This window comes from Bos mutus, chromosome 15, assembly GCF_027580195.1.
Source record: "Bos mutus isolate GX-2022 chromosome 15, NWIPB_WYAK_1.1, whole genome shotgun sequence".
In the NCBI taxonomy this organism is placed as follows: Eukaryota; Metazoa; Chordata; class Mammalia; order Artiodactyla; family Bovidae; genus Bos; species Bos mutus.
Window position 1 is genome coordinate 74502721 of NC_091631.1, and position 27701 is coordinate 74530421.

The 27701-nt window shown below is 35.6% G+C and overlaps 1 protein-coding gene across 2 annotated transcripts in view; it reads left to right on the forward strand.

The window, feature by feature from the left end:
- DYNC2H1 (dynein cytoplasmic 2 heavy chain 1) overlaps positions 1–27701 on the forward strand; it is a 395644-nt gene that overhangs the window by 50019 nt on the left and 317924 nt on the right. For both annotated transcript variants that reach the window (XM_070384345.1, XM_005887860.3), the window contains exons 21-37: positions 69–218; positions 932–1137; positions 4705–4860; positions 4950–5064; positions 5622–5792; positions 6734–7116; positions 9184–9316; positions 9416–9533; positions 11534–11646; positions 13681–13800; positions 18784–18934; positions 20955–21160; positions 22453–22635; positions 23218–23400; positions 25299–25522; positions 25909–26024; positions 27314–27513. In XM_070384345.1, the coding sequence (XP_070240446.1) occupies positions 69–218; positions 932–1137; positions 4705–4860; positions 4950–5064; positions 5622–5792; positions 6734–7116; positions 9184–9316; positions 9416–9533; positions 11534–11646; positions 13681–13800; positions 18784–18934; positions 20955–21160; positions 22453–22635; positions 23218–23400; positions 25299–25522; positions 25909–26024; positions 27314–27513 (2928 nt within the window). The remainder of the gene's footprint in view (positions 1–68; positions 219–931; positions 1138–4704; positions 4861–4949; positions 5065–5621; positions 5793–6733; positions 7117–9183; positions 9317–9415; positions 9534–11533; positions 11647–13680; positions 13801–18783; positions 18935–20954; positions 21161–22452; positions 22636–23217; positions 23401–25298; positions 25523–25908; positions 26025–27313; positions 27514–27701) is intronic.

The following is a 27701-nucleotide window of genomic DNA, read 5'->3' on the forward strand; positions in this document are numbered from 1 at the left end:
AAATAAATGGAATCTTAATAAATTTGATTAAGTATGTTGTTTTTCACATACTGTTTTTTAACTTTTAGATTTTGCCCTTATTTCAAGAGGCTGAAGATAAAAACAGACTTTTACGGACTGTGGCAGGTGGAGGTTTAGAAACAATTAGTAATCTGAAAGCTAAGTGGGATAAATTTGAGTTGATGATGGAAAGTCACCAACTTATGATTAAAGACCAGGTAAGAAGCTTTCTTTGTTAAAATGAGAACAGTTTTTTCCCTCATTTACAATTTCTTGTCTTTATTTCATTATAGCTCACATTTATAAGAATTTTATATTATTGATGGAATTGATCTCCCTCAGCACTTCTATGTAATAAGATATTTTGTATAAGTGATGATCATGTCACAGAATTTACCTTCATTTATGCCATAGCAAGAATATATGTGACAGTATTATCAGACTTTCTTATGAATGGTTTGTTACCTACTGTGTGAGGTGTCTTGTAAGAGTCCAGGCTGGAAGCTGTGTGCATTTATTGTGCTCATATCCTACTGACCAGAACCTAGTGTTCTGGTGGTGAGCTGCATGGGAGACTGGGAGATGCCCTTCTTTATTAAGCAGCTGTATAATCAGGTAGAACAACTGGATGTCACTGAGTAAACTTTTTTCATCGTATTAATTTTGTTGATAGTTATCACAGATGCTGTTAGTCATGTGAATGGTTTTGTAATGTTGATGTTTGCAGTATATCTTTTGTTATTGTAAATTTAGTGTCTAATTTATTTTTGAGTAAATTCATTGCACTTGAAATAAATAATGAATAAGAATCTTTAGAAAAGTTGATATTGATGTTTTTTGACCTTTAAATAGAAAATATTGGAAGTAAAAATGTGAATATAAAGTAGAAATTTACATTGAGTTAAATTATGTATACTCTGTTGACTTATAGATTGAAGTGATGAAAGGAAACGTCAAATCACGTCTTCAGATTTATTATCAGGAACTGGAAAAATTTAAAGCTCGTTGGGACCAACTAAAGCCTGGTGATGATGTTATTGAAACAGGCCAGCTGAATACTCTTGATCAAAGTGCAAAGTCAATAAAAGAGAAGAAAGTTGAATTTGATGATCTTGAAGTCATAAGAAAAAAGCTGCTGTATGTTTATTCTTTAAAACTGATAGTGCTCATTTTGGAAAAAAAGTTTTATGTTTATATATTAAGCTAATAATGTACCTGTATCTGTTATATTAATGTCTTTTTATAAGCTTCAGCAGTTTAAAAAATACCAGTATTAAGTGCTCATGCTACTGTTTTCTTAGGAGTTGTTGAATTATTATTAGGAAAGAGAAAAGCAAATAAAACCAAGTTTCTGGTTAGGCCTAGAAATAGAAATAATAGAAGTAATAATAGCAAATTAAATAATAATAGAAAATTAAATTTATTTAAAAGTTAAATTAAGGAGTTGGAATATACTTGCTTTATATGATCTCATTGTATTTGAAAATGGAATATATAAAATTAATGGAAAATTACTTTTAGAGCTTCTGGAAAAGTGAAGCTTTTGAAAGCTTTTGAAGCTAGTGAAAAGATGAAACTTAAAAACATTCATTGTTTTATGTTATAATAATAAAATATTAAGTTTAATAATTGCATTAAATATTGTATATTAATGCATATTCATGGAATCTAGAAAAAGGGTATAGATTATTTTATTTGCAAAGCAGAACTAGAGACACTGATGTAGAGAACAAATGTGTGGACACCAAGGAGGGAAAGGGTGGAGGTTGGGATGAATTGGAAGATTGGGATTTATATATATACACTGCTGCTGCTGCTGCTAAGTCGCTTCAGTCGTGTCCGACTCTGCGCGACCCCAGAGACGGCAGCCCACCAGGCTCCCCCGTCCCTGGGATTCTCCAGGCAAGAACACTACTGATACTATAAAATATAAAATAGATACCTAATGAGAATGTACTGTCAGTTAGTTCAGTTCAGTCGCTCAGTTGTGTCTGACTCTTTGTGACCCCATGGACTGCAGCACGCCAGGCCTCCCTGTCCATCACCAGCTCCCAGAGTTTAATCAGACTCATGTCCATCAAGTCGGTGATGCCATCCAACCATCTCATCCTCTGTTGTCCCCTTCTCCTCCTGCCTTCAATCTTTCCCAGCATTAGAGTCTTTTTCACACGAGTCAGTTCTTCACATTAGGTGGCCAAAGTATTGAAGTTTCAGTTTCAACATCAGTCCTTCCAGTGAATACTCAGGAGTGATCTCCTTCAGAATGGACTGGTTGGATCTCCTTGCAGTCCAAAGGACTCTCAAGAGTCTTCTCCAACACCACAGTTCGAAAGCATCAATTCTTCAGTGCTCAGCTTTCTTTGTGGTCCAACTCTCACATCCATATATGACTACTGGAAAAACCATAGCTTTGACTAGATGGACCTTTGTTGGCAAAGTCGTGTCTCTGCTTTTTAATATGCTGTCTAGGTTGCTCATCCCTGGTGGCTCAGATGGTAAAGCATCTGCCTACAATGTGGGAGACCCGGGTTCAATTCCTGGGTCAGGAAGATCTCCTGGAGAAGGAAATGGCAACCCACTCCAGTACTCTTTCCTGGAAAATCCCATGGACGGAAGAGCCTGGTGGGCTACAGTCCATGGGGTCGCAAAGAGTCCGGACACGACTGAGCTACTTCACTTTCACTTTCACTTCTAGGTTGGTCATAACTTTCCTTTCAAGGAGCAAGCGTCTTTTAATTTCATGGCTGCAATCACCATCTGTAGTGATTGACCAAAATGAAGTCTGTCACTGTTTCCACTATTTCTCCATCTGTTTGCCATGAAGTGATGGGATTAGATGTCATGATTTTATTTTTCTGAATGTTGAGTTTTAAGCCAGCTTTTTCACTTTCCTCTTTCACTTTCATCAAGAGGCTCTTTAGTTCTTCACTTTTTGCCGTAAGGGTGGTGTCATGGGGTTAGTGATATATCTTCCTGCAATCTTGATTCCAGCTTGTGCCTCATCCAGCTCAGCATTTCTCATGATGTACTATGCATATAAGTTAAATAAGACAATATACAGCCTTGATGTACCCCTTTCCTGATTTGGAACCAGTCTGTTGTTCCATGTCCAGTTCTAATTGTTGCTTCTTGACCTGCATACAGATTTCTCAGGATGCAGGTCAGGTGGTCTGCTATTCCCATCTCATGAAGAATTTTCCACAGTTTGTTGTGATCCACACAGTCAAAGGCTTTGGCATAGTCAATAAAGCAGAAGTAGTGTGTTTTTCTGGAACTCTTACTTTTTCGATGATTTGGTGGATGTTGACAATTTGATCTCTGGTTCCTCTGCCTTTTCTAAATTCACCCTGAACATATCAAAGTTCATGGTTCACCTACTGTTGAAGCCTGGCTTGGAGAATTTTCAGCATTACTTTGCTAGCATGTGAGATGAGTGCAATTGTGTGGTAGTTTGAGCATTCTTTGGCATTGCCTTTCTTTGGGATTGGAATGAAAACTGACCCTTTCCAGTCCTGTGGCCACTGCTGAGTTTTCCAACTTTGCTGGCATATTGAGTGCAGCACTTTCACATCATCATCTTTTAGGATTTGAAATAGCTTCAACTGGAATTCCGTCACCTCCACTAGCTTTGTTCATAGTGAACCTACAGTACAGCTCAGGAAACTCCACTCAGTGCTCTGTTGTGACCTCAATGGGAAGGAAATCCAATAAAGCAGAGACATATGTATCCATATAGCTGATTTGCTTTGTTGTACAATAAAACTAACAACATTGTAAAGCAACTATAGTCCAATAAAAATGAATTAAAATATTAAATGTTCATAAAAATTGATATGTTTGGTCTGTTTAGGCAAATGCATCCATATATTAATTGCTTTCATAGATGATTGGAGGCTTTAGTACCATGCTTATTAAGTGACATTACACTAATTAGGTGAGGAATATCTTTCATTCTCTGTTGGCTCAAGCAGTAAAGAATCTGCGTGTCAATACTGGAGGTGCAGGTTCAATCCCTTGGTCAAGAAGATCACCTGGAGGAAGACATGGCATTCTTGCCTGGGAAACACTATGGACAGGGGAGCCTGGTGGGCTGCCCGCCATGGAGTTGCACAAGTTGGACATAACGTAGCAACTAAACAACAACAGTCTTGCATTCTAGAAACTAATTCTTTCAACCAAGAAGAATGTTAATGGATATTCTTTAACCTATTCTCAGATTTATCCACAAATTTGTGTAATTCTTGGAGAAGGCAGTGGCACCCTACTCCAGTACTCTTGCCTGGAAAATCCCATGGACGGAGGAGCCTGGTGGGCTGCAGTCCGTGGGGTCGCTCAGAGTCGGACAGGACTGAGCGACTTCACAGAGTCGGACACGACTGAAGCAAATTTGCAGCAGCAGCAGCAAACATTTGTTATATATGATCTATATTATGTATATAAAATATATTGATATATTACCAATTTTACTTTGACTCCTTTGGAAAAAGTGCATATTAATGAATTTAGAGGAGCCCATTGATAAGTAGTTAAAGTAAAATTCTCATGTTAAGTAGACGTAGCCTCCTCCTGTCTACCTCCACTGTCAGGTGCATGCACACAAACACATACACGGGGAATGCAGTTAAATTGTTAGTTTAACTTACTGACATTTAACAGTTTTTCTTTTGTAAAAATCTACTGATATTTCACTACTTGTTTCTACAGTGATGATTGCCATCATTTTGGCCTAGAAGAGCCCAACTTCTCTTTGGCATATAGCATCTCTAAGGATATTGAGAGCTGTGCACAAATTTGGGCCCTTTATGAAGAGTTTCAGCAAGGATTTCAAGAAATGGCCAATGAGGACTGGATTACTTTTCGGTTTGATTCATAAATAATATTTACATTCTGATAGTTTTGTAGTATTTTTTGGGATGTAAACTTTAAGATATTTTTCTACTGTTTTACAGGACTAAGACCTATCTGTTTGAGGAATTTTTGATGAATTGGCATGACAGATTAAGAAAGATCGAAGAACATTCAGCAATGACAGTGAAATTACAATCAGAGGTTGACAAATATAAAGTAAGATAGTTTTACTTATGCTGTTGTTTAAAAGTGATGTTTGCAGTGTTGATGTACCTTTTTATTATGCAGTGATGTCACCTGGGAAGCCCAGACTGTAATTTTAGTGTATCTATTTTTAATTATTCCATTACACACAAAACATACAAAGTACAGAGTAAACCGGCAAAGTTACTGATATTTCTGCTTCAATGTGAAATAAGTTAAAAGTAAGAAATTTATGGTTAAATTTATTATAAAGTGGAGTATTTGAAACTTAGCAATTAGGATGTGGGCCATTTAGCATATTTAGGATATAGGTCATTTTCTAAATTTATAAAAATAGAAATATTGTAGGTCATGTTTTAAAATATATCAAGTTACAAAGGGAAATTTGCATGTATCCACATCAATGTTTAACAAAAAGTATTATACAATTCTTTTTAATGATTTCAAGATTATTAAGGAAGATAATATGGTTATTAAAATGTTTATACATAATTGTAATAAAATTAAATAGTATTTTGCATTTTGCTAATATATATATACATGCCTATTTTTTTTTTTTTTTTTAACAGATTGCCATTCCTGTCTTGAAATATGTGAGAGGGGAGCATCTTTCTCCAGATCACTGGCTTGACCTTTTTCGTCTTCTTGGCCTTCCGAGGGGAACTAGTTTAGAGAAATTACTATTTGGTGATCTGCTTCGAGTAGCTGATACCGTTGTTGCCAAAGCTTCAGACCTTAAAGTAAGAATCGTTTTTATAAGTATCCCATAGGTCTCACCTTTGTTAACAGGTATTTTTGCTTTATATTTTATTTAAAACAGCAAGTTAAATTCCTTTCTTCCCTTAAACACAGTGACAGTGCCCCAGTGTTGCTTTATGCTTCCATCAGTACATCTGAATCTATAGATGGGGCGATAGAAACAACATAGCCTTCCTTGAGAGAGAGAAAAAATCTGAAATAATATATGTCTTACTTTAAGATAGAAGTCAGCAGACTCTTACAAAGCATTTTACATGAAATACACTTAAGGTCATAGGGTATATTATAAATAGAAGCTCAGGGATACAAAAATCCAGAGAACTAAACAAGGAACCAATTTGCTGATCAGTTTTAGCATAGGTCTCAGGTAAAAAGTAAAACTTGCACAATTATGTTGCAAGTAGTAGACTTTCTGTTTTGTGTTCTGCCTGTAAAAGGACTTTTGATGTTAAGTTGTTTTATTTTTCTATCTAATACATCTGTTTTCATCTTTGCTGATTACCCTGGCACGTATGTAGATAATCATAAGATTATAAAGCATGACTTCTATAGGAGGTAACTCTAGATGATTGTTAATCATTTTAGATGTATTGGTACTTACAGTTAAGTTACCAGAAAAACTGCTGAGTTCTGCAAAATTTAAATATTTTTGTGGTTTGGTTTGCAATGGATGTTTAAAATTTTTTTTACAAGTAAAAAGCATACAGCAGAACTTTGTATATATTTTGACTATGTGAACCAGACATCCCTTCATATTTTAGCCAGTAATTCTTTGGATTGCATCTAAAATATATCCACTTACTTTTTTTCTTTTTTGCTTTACAGTGAAAAGTCAAGTAAATATATATCTTCTTATAAAATAGATATAGCTTACCTATTTTGTATGTTGAAATAATAAATATGGATATTTTGTGTTAAATAGGATTTAAATAGTCGGGCACAAGGTGAAGTTACAATCAGAGAAGCTTTACGTGAACTTGATCTATGGGGAGTTGGAGCAGTATTTACATTGGTTGATTATGAAGACAGCCAAAGTCGAACCATCAAGCTGATTAAAGACTGGAAAGATATAGTAAATCAAGTTGGAGATAATAGATGCCTTCTTCAATCCTTAAAGGATTCTCCTTATTATAAAGGGTTTGAAGATAAAGTGTCGATTTGGGAAAGAAAACTTGCAGATTTAGATGAGTATCTACAGAATTTAAACCACATTCAGAGAAAGTGGGTATATTTGGAACCCATTTTTGGCCATGGAGCATTGCCAAAAGAACAGACACGCTTCAACAGAGTTGATGAAGATTTTAGGTCAGTACTGTACATAAAAAAGAGGACACACATGATGCATTTTTATTCATATTGTGAGGTACTTAATACAAGCTAATTACTTTTACTTGTTAGTATTATCTATGTCTTTAACTTTTTTTTTCCTTGGTTCCTTTTGAGAAACTATTTTCTCTCATTCAGTCGTTTACTTCTTGAATCATTTTGATGTGGTGTCTATCTTTACCACTTTACCTATATAATATTATATGTGTGTGTGTGTGTGTGTGTGTGTGTGTGTAGTCGCTCAGTCATGTCTGACTGTTTGTGACCCCATGGACTGTAGCTCACTAGGCTCCTCTGTCCATGGAATTCTCTAGGGAAGACTACTGGAGTTGGTTGCTATTTCCTTCTCCAGGGGCTCTTCCTGACCCAGGGATCGAACCTGGGTCTCCTGTATTGCAGGCAAATCCTTAACTGTCAGCCACAAGAGAAGTCTAATGTGATATAGGTAATATTATTATCTATATAATACTAATATTGGGGATTCTGAAGTGGCTCAGTGGTAAAGAATCCACCTGCCAATGCAAGAAATGCAGGTTTGATCCCTGGGTCAGGAAGATCTCCTGGAGAAGGAGATGGCAACCCACTCCAGTATTCTTGCCTGGAGAATGCTATGGACAGAGGAGCCTGGTGGACTGTGGAACATGGGATCTCAAAAGAGTCAGACACAACTGAGGGACTAAACAACAACAATATGAATATTATTATAATAATATTACTGTATTATTATAGTAATATTACTAATATACACTTCCTAAAATTGTCAGTTACTTTCCCACTGTAAATCTGATGGACATTTTTTTACTTTATCTCTGACTAGTATCTGATAGAGTTGAGCATTTCTTCTTTCTTAGGAAGTCTATTCCTTTGGCTTCTGTGATCCTGTCCTGTTGGTTTTCTGCCTGACTATCTGGTTCTCCTCCTGGTTCCTAGTCCACAGCTCTCTCTAAATATTTAGATGAAGACATTGTCCAGGTTTCTGCCTGTAGGTTTTCTCTCTCCATATTCTTTGTTTAATGAGCTGAACTTCTTTCAGAATCAATTCTCATCTAGTTGCTGAGGTCTCCTCAACTTGTTTATTGAGCCTATCTTTCTTTTCTGATCTCCAAATATATTAAATATCCTCAACATGTCAAAATTAAATTCGTAACTTTATTTCAAATCCCTTTCCCACAAGTATTTTCTCTGTCATTTCTTTCCCAATAAATGGTACCACCTAACTGCTCAAAGCAGAAGCATAATGGATATCTTTGACCCCTCTCCCCATTTCCAAGTCCAGTTACCAAGTTTTGTTGATTGTAACATACTTATCTATTTTATTACATCTTTTATATCTCTACTTCTTTGGTTTTATTCTAAAGTATTCTAAACTTTTTAGACTACTGCATAATTTTTTGACTTGTTCTCTTCTTCTCCAATATGTTTTTCACACACAAACCAGAGTAATCTTAAAAAAAAAAAAGTTGCATTACTTGTTTCCTTTATTAAGTAAAACTTTAAAATGGTTTTCTATTGCTCTAAGGATAAAACATATCTGAGGATCTACTCCTATCCCATTTCTCTAACATACTGAGCTCTTTCTCATGATCTTTGCCAGAAACTGCTTCCCTCCTACTCATTGCCTTTTTCTTTATTACTTAAATCTCGGCTTAAATTACTTCCTCAGATAACTCATAGGTTAGGGATTTTCCCATTAACCACTTTAACAAGTTTTTGTACTTTTCTTTCTTAGCATTTATCTTAACTTTATTTGAATATTCAGAGAAATTATTTAGTCTCTTTATCTGTCACTGGGCCATTATCTCTATGAGGTAAGGCTTAATATTTGTTTAGTGAGTTGATGAAATAAGAGAATATGCAATAAAGGAGATTAAAAATGGTAATGGGTTATTATTAACTTTAAGGATTGTGTATTAGATTTATAATAATGTATTACTGTTATACTGGTATTACTAGTTTGTTTTAAGCAGACAAAGAAAAGCCTCTATATCCCTTTTTCAGCCAAAGACTATTAAAACAGATGTGAAAGTAAGTTTTTTTCTTCTGCAGATCAATAATGCTTGACATCAAGAAAGATAATAGAGTCACAACATTAACTACTCATGCCGGAATCAGAAACTCTCTATTAACGATACTTGATCAGCTTCAAAGATGTCAGAAATCATTAAATGAATTTTTGGAGGTATTTTTTTTTAAATCCTTGTATAATAAATTGCAAAGTGCTTTAGTATCTTAGTTATTTGAAAAGATAAGTTTTTTCTTTTTGTTTTTAATTTTTAAGGAAAAACGCTCAGCATTCCCAAGATTTTACTTTATTGGTGATGATGATTTATTAGAAATACTAGGCCAGTCTACTAATCCATCAGTGATTCAGTCTCACCTTAAGAAGCTTTTTGCTGGTAAGATTCAACATTTATTCAGCAGATATTTATTGAGTTTCAGCTATCTTCCAAGCATAATGTTAGGCTCTTAGGCAGACTGTTGAATAAAATGCAGGTCATGTATTCGAAGAACTCAGTTTAGTGGTGGGGCAAACTAGTAAGTTGACAAATTTCTATGATCAACATAAGCAGTGGTGTTATAGCTGTGTCCATGAAACATCTTTGAATCATTTAGTTCAGTTTTGCATATGTCAAGATGACATCTCGAGTGAGATCTGAAGAATATATGTCTTAGTGTTAGACGCTCAATCGTGCCCGACTCTGTGACCCCATAGACTGTAGCCGCCAAGCTCCTCTGTCCATGGAATACTCCAGGCTGGAATACTGGAGTGTGTTGCCATTTCCTTCTCCAAACATAAGTCTTGAAAGTGAAAATGGAAGTCACTCAGTCATGTCCAACTCTTTGCGACCCCATGGACTGTATACAGTACATGGAATTCTCCAGGTCAGAATACTGGATTGGGTAGCGTTTCCCTTCTCCAGGGGATCTCCCCACCTGGGGATCGAACCCAGGTCTCCTGCACTGCAGGCGGATTCTTTACCAGCTGAGCCACAAGGGAAGCCCAATATAAGGTCTGGAAGTGAGGAAGAACGTGTCCCTTCATTACTGAGTTTAAAGGTCTCCTGAGTATCATCCCAGTGGATATACTCAATAGGCAATTATTGTTAGCAGAGGTACCTGGAATGGAGATGTAAAATTGGGAGTCATCTGTGTAGAGATGATAATCGTTTACTAGCTAAGTTGTGTCCGACTCTTGTGACCCCACGGACTATAGTCCGCTAGGCTCCTCTGTTCATGGGGTTTCTCAGGCAAGAATACTGGGATGGGTTGCTGTTGCCTTCTCCAGGGGATCTTCCCCACTGAGGGATGAAACCTGTGTCTCTGGCATTGGTAGGTAGATTCATTACCACTGAGTGACCAGGAAGCCCATAAATGATGATTAGGTTATAGGAATAGGAGGGATTACCTGGTAAAGTGGAGAGTTACAGTGCCATGTGCTTTGATGTTGTTGAATCATTTAAGTTAAGTAATTGCATTTGGAGTTGGTTTGCTACACAAACAGTGATTGTTATTATTTTCTTAAAATATTATTTGTTGGAAAAAGAAATTTCATCTTCACTTATATTCAGGGATTAGGCCTACAAGCCAAATCGGATTTACTATCTTTTTTTTTTTTTTTTAAAGAAGCTTTTGTTGAAAGGAATACAGTCATGCCCATTATTGTCTGTAGCTGCTTTTGTACTACAAGCATAGATTTGAGTGATTGACAAAGAGATATGACCGTAAAAACCTCAAATATTTACTCTTCGTTGTTTTACAGAAGTATTTACTAACCATTGTATATCCTAAGCTTTAAAGTGTTTATATCTATAACTGATTTGGCCTGTGGAGATAGTAGAAAGAGTTCTTCTAATTAGAAAGTTTGCTTTCAAGTTCTATTATATGTTAGTTATTAGTTTACCTCCCTGAAATCTAGTTTCTTTCTTTAAATTGTAAATAATAATTTATGGAGTTTTTCTGAAGATCCAAACTGGGTCATGTCTGTTTTTTATACCATAAAGTGAGTGTAAATTTTGGGAAAAGGAAGTGTTGTTTGCTTTCCCCCTTTGCTCTTATCTTTTTATTTCACATAAGTGGAATCATCAGTATGTATTCTTATGCGCTCATTTGTGCCTGGCTTTTTTCAATCATCATAATATTTTCAACTATATTTTATTCCTTTCTTTGCTGAAAATAGTTGTGCAAATATATCACAGTTTCTCATTCACCTTTTGGGTATTTGGTTTGTTTCTAGTTTTTGGTGATGAAAAGCTGTTCTTTTATGTTATATAACTGAACTAATATAATTCTAATATATAAATATGTTACAAAGTATACATTTTGTAATCATATGTAATATCTAATAATTATGTGTTTAAGGAAGCTTTGCATTTAAATTGTTTCTTTTGTAATATAGGCATACACAGCGTCTGTTTTGATGAGGAATTAAAACATATAACTGCAATGAAATCTTTAGAAGGAGAAGTTGTACCTTTTAAAAATAAAGTTCTTCTGTCCAGTAATGTAGAGGTAAGTAATTCTTTTTCAAATTTGAAAGTATAAAAAAATTAACAGTATGAACTTTGTATCAGAAGTAATTTGGTCAATTTGTAGAGTAAGTTGGTTAATTTAGGCCTTTTAGAAACCTTTCTCATATCTTAAAAATAATTTTTTTTGTAAAGTTCACAATGATTTGATATTAAGGAGACTATGAATTTTTAGTTTTTGGAATGCAGCATGTAACTTTGAAAAGAACTTTTGCTTTGAAGTCAAAAGGACTTGGATATTAATTGTAGCTCCACAACTTATTAGATAAATAACTGTGAGTCTCAGTTTTCTTAAGTATTGAATGAGAAGTCCTACTAGCTATTGCAAAGCCTTTCATTGACACTTAAACGAGATAATTGGTGTTAGGTACACTGTAGTGTGACTTCCCAGTGGCACCAGTGGTTAAGAACTCACTTGCCAATACACAAGACGTGAGGGATGTAAATTTGATCCCTGGGTCTTTTAAGATCCCCTGGAGGAGGGCAATGCAGTCTACTCCAGTATTCTTGCCTGGAAAATCCCATGGACAGAGGAGCCTGGCAGGCTACAGTCCATGGGGTCGCAGAATCAGATACAACTGAAGCAACTCAGCATGCACACACGCACGCACACGATAGTGTTTGGAATATAAGTTCTCAATAAGTCTTTGTTCTTTTTTTCTTCAGAATCTGAGTTGTATAAGATGGTTTAAGTGAACAAGTAAACTTGAAACTAGTGCATTTATACTACAACTATCGATTAATTCGTTCTATTGGACTAGAAGTGAACTGTCAAGTGTCTATTACAGTTACACAGATAAAGCCAACAGCATTAGGATGTATGCATCAAATTATAATTTTTAAGTTCCAAAGTTATCTTCCAACTGCAGGTCAGGTCCATGCCTTATCATATGTATATCTGTACAGTTTACAAAATGTCCATTCTTGGTTGGGCCTCTATATCTTGTTGGATATGGAGTGTATCAATCAGGTGGCTGTAAGCATAGATTTGTTAGGTAACTATCATGTTTGGTGAAGGGTTTTATTGTTTTTGCTGTTGTTTTCCTTTCTTGTAATTTTATTAGGACTGGTGGAACACACAGAGAAAAAGCTGTTAGCAGCTGGGATAGCACAGAACTCTGGAAGCTCCTGTGATAGTAGCAGAGTAGGTGTCTGCAGCCTTGCACTGAGAGCTCTTACTCTTTAGCTGCAGTGGCTTTTGAACTGGGCAAAAGCTTGTGCTCTTTTTAATACTGGAAAACACTCTAAAAATAAATAGTAAAAAGCTAGAACTTAGAGTTAAAATAGGTAATGATGAAAAGCTTTTGAAGCTTGCAGTTTTGTCCTTATATTTTGTTGAGAATGATGCAGTTTTTTAAAGTTAAATAGTGATTCTTAAATATTCATTGCTGTTTTGATAAATTATCATTCTTATTTTGACTTTAGTTAACTTTTATATTCTTTTATCTATAATTAAATAATTGAAAAATTGTTTTGACCTTGAAATAGAATTAATTTTGTTTGAAGAGGGAGCTTAACTCCTTAAATAATATAGTTCACCTTAATGAAGCAATCTCTTTTTATAGTTACAGTTTTCTAAACATGAGATCATCAGGTTAGCATGAGCCAGGGGACTTAGCCAGTCAGTGTGGCTCTAATTTACTGGCTCAGCGACTTAGCCAGTCAGTGTGGCTCTAATTTACTGGCTCAGCTGTCTAGTTTGGTTTGTCATAATGACGAAATGAATGAGTTATTTTTTAAATGTTCATATTTTTTTGGTTTGTATGGATGATGATAGTGATCACTAACTACACATTTTTGAGTTTCACACTTACCATTATGCCAAGAGGTGAAAAAAAGTTATTTTCAATTTATTTAAATAATTTATTAAAAAAATATATGCCATTTAGCATATTTTTGGAATGTGAGAGTCAGTAAGAAATTATAACCTTCATGAAATAAAAAATAGAGTCATTAGGTTGTGTTTTTGTTTTATGACTGGTGTAATAAGAAATACATTTTCTAATCTTACTTTCAGACTTGGTTAAATGATTTAGCCTTGGAAATGAAGCAGACTTTGAAAGAGCTGTTGACAGAATGTGTTACTGCTGGTCGAAGTTCTCAAGGTGCAATTGACCCATCCTTTTTCCCTTCACAGGTAAGGGAATGTCTTCAGTAGAAATAGGCATGGTATCATTGGGAGAGCCCTGATCTAGAGGTCAGGAGGCTTACACAACTGGGATCTTTGTTGTCCTTTTATCTAGCAGTGAACATCTGACACATTGCTTACCTTCCTCAGTCCCTCAACTGTAAAATGTGAGGGAGGAACTGCATGATAGTGAAATTCCCTTCTAGCTCCATTAGTCTGCTATAATTTGGATGCTTTCAAAGTAGAAACCTGTTGACATTGCAGCTATCAAGCCAGTGGAGGGTGGAATTGGGAGGCAGAATCAGTGATGTAGTACTTTCCTGGTTCCAGATGCTTAGTCCTTCACTGGTGAAGAATCACAGGCTCTATAACTTTGTCTCTCACCCTTCCCATAAACTCATATAGGAGGTTGGAGCTGGCAGAAGTTTAGCAGAGTGTTAGTATAGGTCTCAAGGCAGGAGTACTGAAGTGGTTTGCCATTCCCTTCTCCAGTTGACCACATTCTGTCAGAACTCTCCACCATGACCCGCCCGTCTTGGGTGGCCCTACACAGCATGGCTCATAGTTTCATTGAGTTAGACAAGGCTGTGGTCCATGTGATTAGATTGGTTAGTTTTCTGTGATGGTGGTTTTCAGTCTGTTGAGAAGGCAATAGCAGCCCACTCCAATACTCTTGCCTGGACAATCCCACGGATGGAGGAGGCTGGTAGGCTGCAGTCCATGGGGTCACGAAGAGTTGGACACTTACTGAGCGACTTCACTTTCACTTTTCACTTTCATGCATTGGAGAAGGAAATGGCAGCTCACTCCAGTGTTCTTGCCTGGAGAATCCCGGGGATGGCAGAGCCTGGTGGGCTGCCGTCTGTGGGGTCGCACAGAGTCAGACACGACTGAAGCAACTTAGCAGCAGCAGCAGCAGCCCTGTGATGGAGAAGGATAAGAGGCTTATGAAAGCTTCCTGATGGGAGAGAGTGACTGAGGGGGAAACTGGGTCTTGTTCTGTGGGTGGGGCCCTGCTCAGTAAATCTTTAATCCAATTTTCTGTTGATGGGTGGGGCTGTGTTCCCTCCCTGCTATTTACCTGGGGCCAAGCTATGGTGGACCTCCCTGGTGGCTCAGATGGTAAAGCATCTGCCTATACTGCCGGAGACCTGGGTTCGATCCCTGGGTTGGGAAGATGGGAGAAGGAAATGGCAACCCACTCCAGTACTCTTGCCTGGAAAATCCCATGGACAGAGGAAGTAGGCTACAGTCCATGGGGTTGCAAAGAGTCGGACACGACTGAGCAACTTCACTTCTTCACTTCAAACTATGGTGGAGGTAATGAAGATAATAGTAACCTCCTGCTTTGAACTGTGGTGTTGGAGAAGACTCTTGAGAGTCCCTTGGACTGCAAGGAGATCCAACCAGTCCATCCTAAAGGATGAATGTTCATTGAAAGGACTGATGTTGAAACTGAAACTCCAGTACTTTGGCCACCTGGTGCAAAGAACTGACTCATTGGAAAAGACGCTGATGGTGGGAAAGATTGAAGGCGGGAGGAGCAGGGGACGACAGAGGATGAGATGGTTGGATGGCATCACCAACTCGATGGACATGATTTTGAATAAACTCTGGGAGTTGGTGATGGACAGGGAGGCCTGGCGTGCTGCAGTCCATGGGTCACAAAGAGTCGGACACAACTGAGCGACTGAACTGAACTGAAGTGTAGGTCTGAAATAATCATAGCCCTGAACTAGAACTTTGACAGCAAAGAAAAGAGCTAGGTTGCAAAGTTGATATAGATATTGCTGGAGGTCAGTGTTCATAGCAACTTTTTTCTGAAACACTGGATATTATATCACAAAACTTGTTCTCACAAAACTTGTTCTGACCCATATTAAAGTATAGCACTAGGACTTGGATTAAATATCCTGCCTTGTTCAGGATTAGTTTTATTGCTGGTTGAGACTAACACTATACAGGTAGGGTATCAGGAACTTTAGTTCTTAGAGACTATGAAAGGCAGGTATTGAGATAATCTGTGATTTCTCACAGGAAAGTCTACCTTTTTTTTTGTTTTTCAAATTAAAACATTCAACAGCTATTGGAACAGGTTTTTATGTTCTTCTAAAGCATGAGAAGTTAGATAGGAAACTTGCAACATTTTAGACTTAGCTATTTTACCATTTGTATCAGTTGCATCTTTTAGCAGTTTAAGTCAAGCTAAAATATGTTTTAAAAAAATCTTAAGTTCTTAGAGAAAAATAAAAATAATCATTGATGAATAAAATAATGCCATTGCAAAGCTAGAATTAAAGTGTTTTATTACCTCTGGAAATGTTTCCTAGTATTCTGTCAATTTCTAGGTAGGATTTAAATTGACTTTTGGAGAAGGCAATGGCAACCCACTCCAGTACTCTTGCCTGGAAAATCCCATGGATGGAGGAGCCTGGTGGGCTGCAGTCCATGGGGTCGCTAAGAGTCGGACACGACTGAGCGACTTCACTCTCACTTTTCACTTTCCTGCATTGGAGAAGGAAATGGCAACCCACTCCAGTACTCTTGCCTGGAGAATCCCAGGGACGGGGGAGCCTCGTGGGCTGACGTCTATGGGGTCACACAGAGTCGGACACGACTGAAGTGACTTAGCAGCAGCAGCAGCAGCAGAATAAAAGACACAATATTAAAAAGTATACGAAAGTAAGAATTGCATAAGAATTAGATTGAGGAAAAAAAAAAAGAATTAGATTGAGGAAATGAGAGTTTTATCAGGAGATGTATTAGGGGTTACAGGCTAAAGAAGGTTGCTGAATTGAGCATGAAACAGTTCTGGGTTCTGAGCAATCAAGAAATATGTGAATTACTAAAATGTAAATAGCTCATTAGCTCTGTAAAAATGTGAACTACTGAACCGTATTTAGAAAATAATTCTAGTTTACTAGCAGTTAATGTTAAGAAAAAATTATCTCAGGAGACTGTATATAAATGGATTGAATAGTATAATTGGCTACATGAATGTCTGGGACAGGTTACTGTGTACTGTTTATTCAGTTCTCTAAAGACATCTTTGTGAGGACCTGAAATAATCAGGTGGAGAAAGCACTTTCTGGTCTGGGAGGGAGGCAGCATAATAAAGTGGAAAGAATCTGACTTACCTTGGTTTGAATCCTATCTTTGGAGTGATTGTTTTGGCCACTTAGTTAAGAGGGTGTAATAACACCTCCATGGCAACTCATTTTGAAGGTTAGATTTTATTAGTGGAGCAGCACCGTTGCTGCTGCTGCTGCTGTCGCTTCAGTCGTGTCCGACTCTGTGCGACCCCACAGACGGCAGCCCACCAGGCTCCCCGGTCCCTGGGATTCTCCAGGCAAGAACACGAGTGGGTTGCCATTTCCTTCTCCAATGCATGAAAACTGACCATTATATTTTAGGCAATTAAAATCTTAGTGTCTGTTCAGGTATCTGAATGGTAATGTGAGATGAGAATTAGTCAAGACTAATGTCTTGAGTATCATTTCTGTTAGTCTCTCATAGAAATTGTATAGCAGACTGTTAAAAATTGAGATATTGATGTGCACTTATTTATAACACAGAAATTCAGTAGTACTCCCTGAATGAAAATCCACATATATACATATTAGTTTTGAGGTGGCATGTGAGCATTTTCATATGAAAATTAAAAAGCAGAGTCTTTTCTTACAAAGCAAATTTGGATTTGTTTAAATACTTTCCAGTCCAGTTCAGTCACTCAGTCATGTCTGACTCTGCGACCCCATGGACTGTAGCATGCCAGGCTTCCCTGTCCATCACCAGCTCCCAGAGCTTACTCAAACTCCTGTCCATCGAGTTGGTGATGCCAATCAACCATCTCATCCTCTGTCGTCCCCTTTTCCTCCTGCTTTCAATCTTTCGCAGCATCAGGGTCTTTTCCAGTGAGTCAGTTCTTCACATCAGATGGCCAAAGTAAATGCTTTACCATATACTTGATTAATTAAATGTTTTACCATATACTTGATTAAAGAAGCTGGTGAGTTTTGTACTACAAAGTATGAGAGATGACTTTGCCCTGGAAAGTTACTAATTGATTTTCTTTTTTGTTAAAGAACTTGATGTGGTACTTATATAATGTTCTGACTTAGAGCAAACAGCAGCTTAGCCTGCTATATTGTTTTAAAATGTCTATATAGGTAATGAATTCATTTGAGAAATAGAGGCATTTAATGATGTTTTCTGGATGCTAAAAGGTAAATATAAGAAAAAGACAATCTGTTTAGTAGTAATTGGTCAGTAGGTTTTGTGCTTTATATGATGATGAATGGTTCATGTCTTTAGTTTAAAGGAGGGTCCTTTTCCATCTAAGAACTGTATCAAAGTATTTTAAAATATGGTTTCAAAATCTGGTATTTAAATGTATCATTTGCTTTATCAGTAACCTTGCTATATAAATTATATTACAGAAATCAAACAGCATTAATAGTTCATGTTTTATGTGAACATGAAGATGATCTATATTTAGTGTCTATTTATGGGGATTAGATTGAACGATTAATACAAATCTTGTTTTAAGATAAAATTGATATTTTGAAATCGTAGACTTCAGTGGTATACTGAGAGATTATTTTCGAATGCTACAAGATTACTCTTTTTATTAAATAGGATTAAATATTCTGATATCTTTGCTGGTTAACAGAAGCCATTTATGAAGAGAGTCAGGGGAAGAAAGTACAAAGGCACTTAGGTTATAATAAGCTTAGTGGGTTCAAAGGCCCAAAAATAGGCCTACAGAAGAATAGTGAGAGATGATTTCTGAGAAGTAGGCTTCAGCTGAATCACACAGTGCTTTTCCTACAAATGTATTACTCTATTAATATGTGAGGTGCCAGTAAGACATTCATGTAGGGAGATCCAATATGTAATTGGAAATTTGGAAAGAGGTATCTTTCCTTACATTTATAAAATATTTCTAAATAAATTCACCTTTTAAAAATAATTTTTCTCTTTATTCATTAGATATTATGCTTGGCAGAACAGATTAAATTCACTGAAGATGTAGAAAATGCTATCAAAGATCATAGTCTTCATCAGATTGAAACACAGCTGGTAAATAAGTTGGAGCACTATACTAACATTGATACAAGTTCTGAGGATCCAGGGAATACTGGTATGGAAGAATGTTCCATTGTTTCCTGACTTTTGTTATTTGAACATTTCTTTTAGTATTCTATCTTAATTTATCTATTGTGCTTTTGTCTGTCAATCAGTCAATAATCTGTCTATTTTGGAGGTTAATTTAGGAATTATAGATATACTTAACTTTTATATTGTACTTGGAATCAATAATTTATTATTTTTAATGGAATGTAGAAATCTTACCATTGTATAGATTTCTTTATCCTCCCCTTTTTATGTTATTTTCAATGTGTATAGATATTTATCTATATCTATATATTATATATTGCATATATATTTATCTATGTGTATGTGTGTGTGTGTATATATATATATATATAAATATAGGTATTTATCTATATACATTGAAAACTCCATGAGAGTCTAACTTTTCCTTTAACCATCACCTGTATTTCAGAGGACCTGAGGATAGTTTATTGTATTTAGATTCTTACCATTTCTGTTGGCCATCCTTCATCTTGGTTTCTTCCGGTGTTTATCTTTGTTTGAAGAATTTCCTTTAGTCTTTCTTTTATAGCATGTTTGCTGAATATGAATCTTACAGATTTCCTTCACTTGAGAATTGTCTTCATTTCACCTTTATTATCTTTTCTGATGTGAGTTGGTTTTTTTTTTTTTTGGTTCTTTTCATGTTGAATGATTTCAGATTGTATCCTGGACATTTTGAATATTGCATTACAAAAATCTTAAAAGTGAAAGTGAAGTCGCTCAGTCGTGTCCGACTCTTTGCGACCCCATGGCCTGTAGCCTATCAGGCTTCTCAGTCCAAGGGATTTTCCAGGCAAGAATGCTGGAGTGGGTTACCATTTCCTTCTCCAGGGGATCTTCCCGACCCAGGGATTGAACCCGGGTCTCCCGCATTGTAGGCAGACGCTTTACCTTCTGAGCCACCGGGGAAGTCAATAATCTTAGTGTTATTTAAAATTTCCGGATAGTGTTGATATTTTTCTGTGAGCAAGTGCTCTCGTTAGGTTCAGCCCCAAGTTCCAGTCAGCCTTCTGTGGGCTGTGGGTCCCACGTCTGTTCTGTCTGTGCTGTGTTCTTCAGATCGTCGGACCTTTCCCACATGTGTGCCGCCTAGTGGCCAGTCATCAAAATCCAATTTAATCTGCGCTTCAGGCTGGGTTCAGTTCTCTCATGAAGAAGTTTCCGGGGCGTCTCCCCAGGCTCCTCCTGCTCCGTGAACTCCCCAGGGTTCTGTTGTTCCCTCGGGCTACCCTTTTGACTTCCGGTCAGAGAGCAGGGCCTCCGTGTGCTCTCCCACACGCTTCCTGTGACTGGGCCCGTGTCTTGGACCAGCTGATGGAGAGAAGAGACAAAAGAGCAGTTTGGGTTTGCCTCCCTCTCTTGGGGTCATGACTCCTCTAATTTGAGAGGGCGGTTCTCTTCCTTCAGAGTTTTAGGCGTTTCTGGGACTCAGCTGCCAGCGCTGTGGCTACGGGGAGACTCCATTTTTGCTTTTCAACTTGGAGGTAGAGGCCTTGTCCTTGAACTCTATCTGGTTACACCATTATGGTTTCTGGCAACACTGAGTCCAGGTCCATGCATATAAGAGAGAAAAAAGGAAAAAGGTAAACTTACCACTGGTTTGGTTGTACTTCTGATTCTGCCCTTCCCCAATTTGCCTGATACTCTACTTTTGCAGAGTCCTAAAAAGCTGTTTAATGCAGGTTGTCTGTGTTTTATATCTGCATTCAGAGGGAAATCCAGGCTGAGAGTCCTTACTCCCTTGCAGAAGGAACCAGAACCCCTGTTTCACTGAATTTTTATACCTTAGTTTTTACACTCACTGTTCTTATTGGTGCATTTGACATTCTTTTGAGTTGCATGATGTATGTTACTGTACTATTAAGATGGATTATGAAATTAAATGCACTAAGGAATCATATATATGTAAATTTGCTAAGGAATCATTCATATATATACATATAAAATGTTAAAGTACATAAATCACAGGCAACGTTTTCACCAATTATTTTAATTGTGTACAGAATCTGGCATTTTGGAGCTTAAACTTAAAGCACTTATTCTTGATATTATCCATAATATTGATGTGGTGAAGCAGTTAAACCAAGTGCAGATTCATACAACTGAAGACTGGGCTTGGAAAAAACAAGTTAGATTCTATATGAAAAGTGATCACACATGTTATGTTCAAATGGTGGATTCTGAACTTCAGTATACTTATGAATACCAGGTATGTGTTGTGGTAGAAATGTTTAATTTTTCCAGTTAGGAATTATTTACTTTAAAGGAAATTTGCTATTGAATGAAAAAGTTATTTTAATTTTAGTTGTAACTTTTGTTTGTGTTATTGTCTTTTATTTCATTATAATTAGAAAGATGTTATATTGGAAAAATTCTATTTACAAAAAAGTTAAAATAATGGCAGTGTTGTGCTGATTTCTCTAAATGTGCCATTTCTTGAAATAGTATTTATTTATGTAGACTGAAATATATCTCTAATCCAAAGGGAAGTGAATATTAGGCAACCTCGGTAGAAGCAATTTGGTTTGTGTCTTCTTTTATGAGGCCAAAATTAGTTAATATGTTAAAGTATGTTTGTTAAATATCTTCAGTTTGCAAGGTAAAAGAATTTTAAAACAAATAATGTAATCTATTCTCAAAAAATCCATCTGTATGCTCTTTGCCTTTTTCCATCATAGTGAATCAGTCATCAGGATGCATTTGACATTTATGTTCATAAGCATATGTCAGGAGAGTTGCCTGCTGGCTCTTTCAAAAAGGAAATGAATTTTGAGACTCAAATCTGTCCACTTAAATTAAGGAAAAAACTATAAAATGCAATTTGAATTTGAATCTATTTTTTGAGAATTATTTGATAATTTAAGATTATTAATTTCATAAGGAATTTTTCAAATTAATTATACTTTGAGATTTCCAAAGTAGTTCTGATTTGTGAAGATTGTAAGATTCAAGGAATTTTAAAATACAAAATAGAATGATTATTGTATGCAATTATATTGAGTTGTATTGGAAACTGTGTAATTGTATACAGTTTTTGAATTTATCTGCCTTCGAGGTATATATTTGTGACATTATCAAGAACTTGATTGGGGGATATATACATGGTGTGTGTGTGTGTGTGTGTGTGTGTGTGTGTGTGTGTGTGTGTGTATGTATGGCTGAGTCCCTTCACTGTTCACCTGAAACTGTCACAACATTGTTAATTGGCTATACCCCAATACAAAATTTTTTGGTGTTAAAAAACAAAAAAGAACTTGAGAGACTATATGGAAAACCTAACAGTTTATCAGTTGAGGATAGAATAAAATGCATGCTTAAATTAAAATAACTAAGTTTAATTCCATTTTGTGCTTTAGAAAGTTTCTTTACTAAAGTATTTTTTAGTAAACAACTTTAAACTTTTGTTGCCTTTTAGACTTTTTAACTAGAATCTCTCACTATATGATATTTGTAATGTTGAATAGAATATGAATGTTTGAAATTTATATTTCTCTTATATAGGGTAATGCTCCCAAGCTGGTTTATACTCCTCTGACAGACAAGTGCTACCTAACTCTCACTCAAGCCATGAAGATGGGACTTGGAGGAAATCCTTATGGTCCAGCTGGAACTGGAAAAACTGAATCAGTAAAGGCTTTAGGTGGACTTCTTGGAAGACAAGTTTTAGTTTTCAATTGTGATGAGGTAGAATAAATAATTGTCGAACTATGTAATAGTGTCTTAGATGTTTGAAATAGTTTTTACATATTTATATATAGGAAATGCTATATTTTAAATCACTCTACTTCTGAAAATGAAATTTGTTTTGAGAAGTTAAATGGAGAGAGGTTGCATACAGAATAGTCTAAAAACTTTTCTAAAGGTAACTATTACAAGAAATAATTTTAAATATTGAATGAAGATTTATGTTAGAGTGTAGAAAAACACTTTTTGTAAGGAGAATAGTGAAGATAGGAGGAGAAAATCTTAAATTTATTAAAAGTACCATTTTCAGAGCATTATGTGTAGGATTTATATTTTGACTTAAAGAATAACTAAAACAAAATCTTTAGTTCTTGTGCTTTTCAGAATGCTTTTACATGAATTATTTTGTTTATTCCTTGAAACCACCCTAGTTTTTGAAAGAATAGCTATTTATTAATAAAGAACCAAAGAGGCATAGATGGGTGAAATGATCATCTTCTCACTAAATGATGTAAAGTATTGGATTATTATTAGAGTTTTTAATTATGTTTAATGAATATAATTTTAATTGTTATTTTTAAGGGCATCGATGTGAAGTCAATGGGACGAATATTTGTTGGCTTGGTAAAGTGTGGCGCCTGGGGTTGTTTTGATGAATTCAATAGACTGGAAGAATCTGTTCTGTCTGCAGTTTCTATGCAAATCCAGACAATTCAAGATGCTTTGAAGAATCATAGAACTGTGTGTGAGCTGCTTGGCAAGGAGGTATAGCTACATCAGAAATTTAAAGAATTAAAATATTTTATAAGACTTTGTGTTACCCATACTCAGGCAAATAGTCTGTCTTTATTGCTTCTGGCACCCTTGTTTCTAATTTGTGACCAGTGTGTTAAACCTTTTTACCTGTGAATTGTCTCTGAATTTCTCACCTTTTTTTGGTCCCATTTCCACTATTTACTTTCAAACTTTCAGTATTGAATAATCCAGTTATAATAATATTTGCTAACATTTATCAAACACTCTATGCTCTCACTGTGCTTAATGCTTTTATATTTTGTTTTACTTAATGCTCACCACAGTTCTTTGAGTTAGGTACTGTTATATTTCTTTCACTTTATGGATGAGGAAACTACAGCTTGATAAGTTAGCATAATAGTGGTGCTGGAATTTGAACTCAGGTCTGTGTCTAATTCTGAAATTCATGTTTTTAATCACTATTCTATATGAATCTTAATAAACATTTAACTATTCTGCTGCTGCTTACTTCTCCACATAGGAAATATACATTCATGTCATTAGAATGTAAACTTATTTGTATATAAAATATAGATTTCTCTCTCTATATGTAATGGTGAACACACTGGACGTGGAAAGAACTGTGAAATTATCCTCTTCTCCATAATGACATTTTCACAATACAAGTTTTTCAGCGTAGGCCAAGTAGAACCAATTCTAAATTTCTTGTAACTTCTGAGTTTACAGGAGTAAAATTTAAATGTTTAAACTCTTTCTTCACAAAGAAAAGAGAAACTATTAAGTTTTAACCTTTTACCATCAAAATTTATTTTTTCCCCTGTTCATTTTTGTCATTTCCTCCTCTTAGAAAGAAAAATTGTCCTTTTTGCCAACCCAAGCTAAATTTTCCATCTATACTTTGGGATCTGCTTCCCAGGGACTTTCTCTTCAGTTATTCCTGTCCTCCTTCTTCCCATGTCTCATTGGCTTTAAACATAATCACATAATTTCCCTTCTAAATGATGTACAATATTATATATACTAATACTGTAGTATACTATTTAGTATAATTAAAACACAAGCAAAGTGAAAGTGAAATTGCTCAGTTGTGTCCGACTCTCTATGACCCCATGGACTGTAGCCTACCAGTCTCCTCAGTCTATGGAATTTTGCAGGCAGGAATACTGGAGTGAGTTGCCATTTCCTTCTCCAGGGGATCTTCCCGACCCAGGGATCGAACCCAGGTCTCCCGCATTGCAGGCAGACGCTTTACCATCTGAGCCACCAGGGAAGCCCAAAACATAAGCAAACCTTCCCTTAATTCATCTTTTCTTCCACCATTCTCTTTTTCTTTTCTTTCCTTTATAGCCAGATTTTTTACTCTAGGTATTTCTGCTTCATTGTTGTTCATTCATTGTTTACACATTATAATTCTAATTTTCTATTCTTACTGCTTAGTTGAAAATACTCCCACTAGATACTCTCAAGATATTTTACTCTTCACTGTCATAGCATATATTAACTATAATTGCTTGACTGTAGTATTCAATAGACTATAAACTCCAAAAGAGCATGAACTGTTACTGACTTTAATTCAGAGTTGTGTTGTCTCTGTGTACTTAAGAAAGCACCTAACACAAGGAAGGCTTTTAGTAGACATAATATTGAATAAATGGACAGTCAAACTGGTTACCGTCACTGAAACTTTTCAGCCTCAAAAAACTGATTATAAAGAATCTCTATAAAGTAGTATAGTTCCTAAGGAATTTATTATATGTTGAGTAGATGTTTAGCACCCTAGTGGTTACTTTTTGCTAAGGTATAAGATGTGTGTGTAGAAGTATGTCACAATAAAACTTCTATTGGCAATATATTTTATAGTTACAGTTTCAAATACTTGATGCCTGTGTTTTAAATTAATATTTCAGGTAGAAATAAATTCTAATTCTGGAATCTTTATCACTATGAATCCTGCTGGAAAAGGCTATGGTGGAAGACAAAAACTGCCTGATAATCTTAAACAACTTTTTAGGCCAGTAGCCATGTCTCGTCCAGACAATGAGCTTATTGCAGAAGTTATTCTCTATTCAGAAGGCTTTAAAGATGCTAAAGTGTTGGGCAGAAAATTGGTAGCTATCTTCAATCTATCCAGGTGAGTTTTCTTGTTTTAAATTTTGAAATACTTTGTGTCTCCAATGATTGGTCATGGTTATTAATGACCATTTTCCACATTTGTCTAATTATATTGTACCTCAGGTATAGATAGGAAAGATTTTAGTTTGAATAACAAAAATGTCTGGCTCAAAAGTACTTGTTTTTAAATACTATTGATTTAATTTCACTTTTTTCCTGTAAAACATATTTAATGGAGTACTCTAGTTAAATGATATTTACTAAACTAAACTAAATTTCTGATTTACTAAACTAATTTTCTGATTTCTATGTGTTAGTAGTTGGATTCTGTATCTTTTAGTATGATAATAAAATGAATTTCTTATAGCTATTTGATGCTTTATGATTTCCATGTCTTTACTTAAGGGAACTTTTGACACCTCAGCAACATTATGATTGGGGTTTGAGAGCTTTGAAAACAGTTCTGAGAGGAAGTGGAAATCTTCTTAGACAGCTGAAGAAAACTAGTGTTAAACAAAATGGTATGATTCATTATTTCAATTATAATCTCACTTTTTAAAGTAAGTTTTAATTTAGTATAGTTTTAGATTTATATAAAAGGTATACATATAATATAGAGGGCTTCTGAATTTTATGCCCCTCCAGTTTCTCCTGTGTTAACATATTAGTATGATACATTTAGTAATTCTAATGAACCAATGTTGATTCATTATTTTTTAATAAAGTCCATAATTTATCCAGATTTTTCATGATTTTTACTTCATGTCCCATCATAACTTTTAAACATGCATTAAATCTTAAACATTTGCAGTATATAGAAGAATAGTCTAGTCCACTTGTTCTCAATCCTTAATGTGAATTAGAATCACCTAGAGGCTTGTTAGAACAAAGATTTTTGGATCCTACCCTCAAAGTTCCTGATTTGGTAAGTCTGGAATAGTGTCTGAAAATTTATATAGTCTTAAAACAGGAACAGAAACCTTAGAAAAACATGGAGATTTTCTCTTTCAAGGAGATAGTATACCAAACAAAATTATCCTTTTAAAGAGATATTTTAAGATTTCAAAAAAATGCCTTTCAGCCTAAGAATAATTTTAGATTTATTAAAGTTGCAAAGTTGGCATTTCCATTGTTTCATCTTATTTGTTGTTGTTTAGTCGCAAAATCATGTCTGATTTTTTTATGACCCTGTGGACTGTAGCCCACCAGGCTCCTTTGTCCATGGAATTTTCCAGGCAAGAATACCGGAGTGGGTTGCCATTTCCTTCTTCAGGGGATCTTCCTGACCCTTGGATTGAACCTGTGTCTCCTGCTCTGGCAGGTGGATTACAGGCAGATCTTTACCACGATGCCGCCTTTACTGTGGTACATTTGTCAAAACTGAGGAACTAAGGCTGATACATGAGTATTAACTAAATTTCAGACTTCATTTGCACTTCACCTGTTTTATCACTGACCTCCTCTTTCTGTTCCAAGATTGACTCCAGGGTGCCATGTTGCACTAAGTTGTCATGTCTCCTTGGTGTACTCTGCTCCGTGACAGTTTCTCAGTCTGTTTTTGTTTTTATTAATTAAAGTCTGGGTACCCTGGAATTCAGATTTATGGAAAAGTGTTCATAACTCAGTAATACTTGTTTTTCAGCAGTTAAAAGATAGTTGAGTAAGCTTGCTAATTAACATAATAGCATATACTATAAATGTTACTAAATTCTAGTACGTAAGTTAATTACTAATAATGCATATCAAGGCACTTAAAAACTTTACAGTCATTAGATTCATAACTAGTTTTAAAATGAAACTTTTTTTCTAGTTAATGAAAGTCATATTGTGGTACAAGCACTGAGACTTAATACAATGTCAAAGTTTACATTTGCTGATTGCACTCGGTTTGATGCACTGATTAAAGATGTGTTTCCTGGAATTGACTTTAAAGAAGTAGAATATGATGAACTGAGTGCTGCACTAAAGCAAGTCTTTGAGGAGGCCAATTATGAAATCATATCCAATCAGGTAACTGTCAAGAATACTTCATAATATATTGAACCTTTCTCCTGGTTAATTTTTATTAACTATCTTTATCCTTTATTTTTCAGCTTATCTTTCATCTTTCAGTTTAAATCTTACTCACTCTTTGAAGCCTTCCCTAATTTTCATATCTAAATTAGATCCCCTTGCTGTGTGTTTTCTTTACCTTTGTA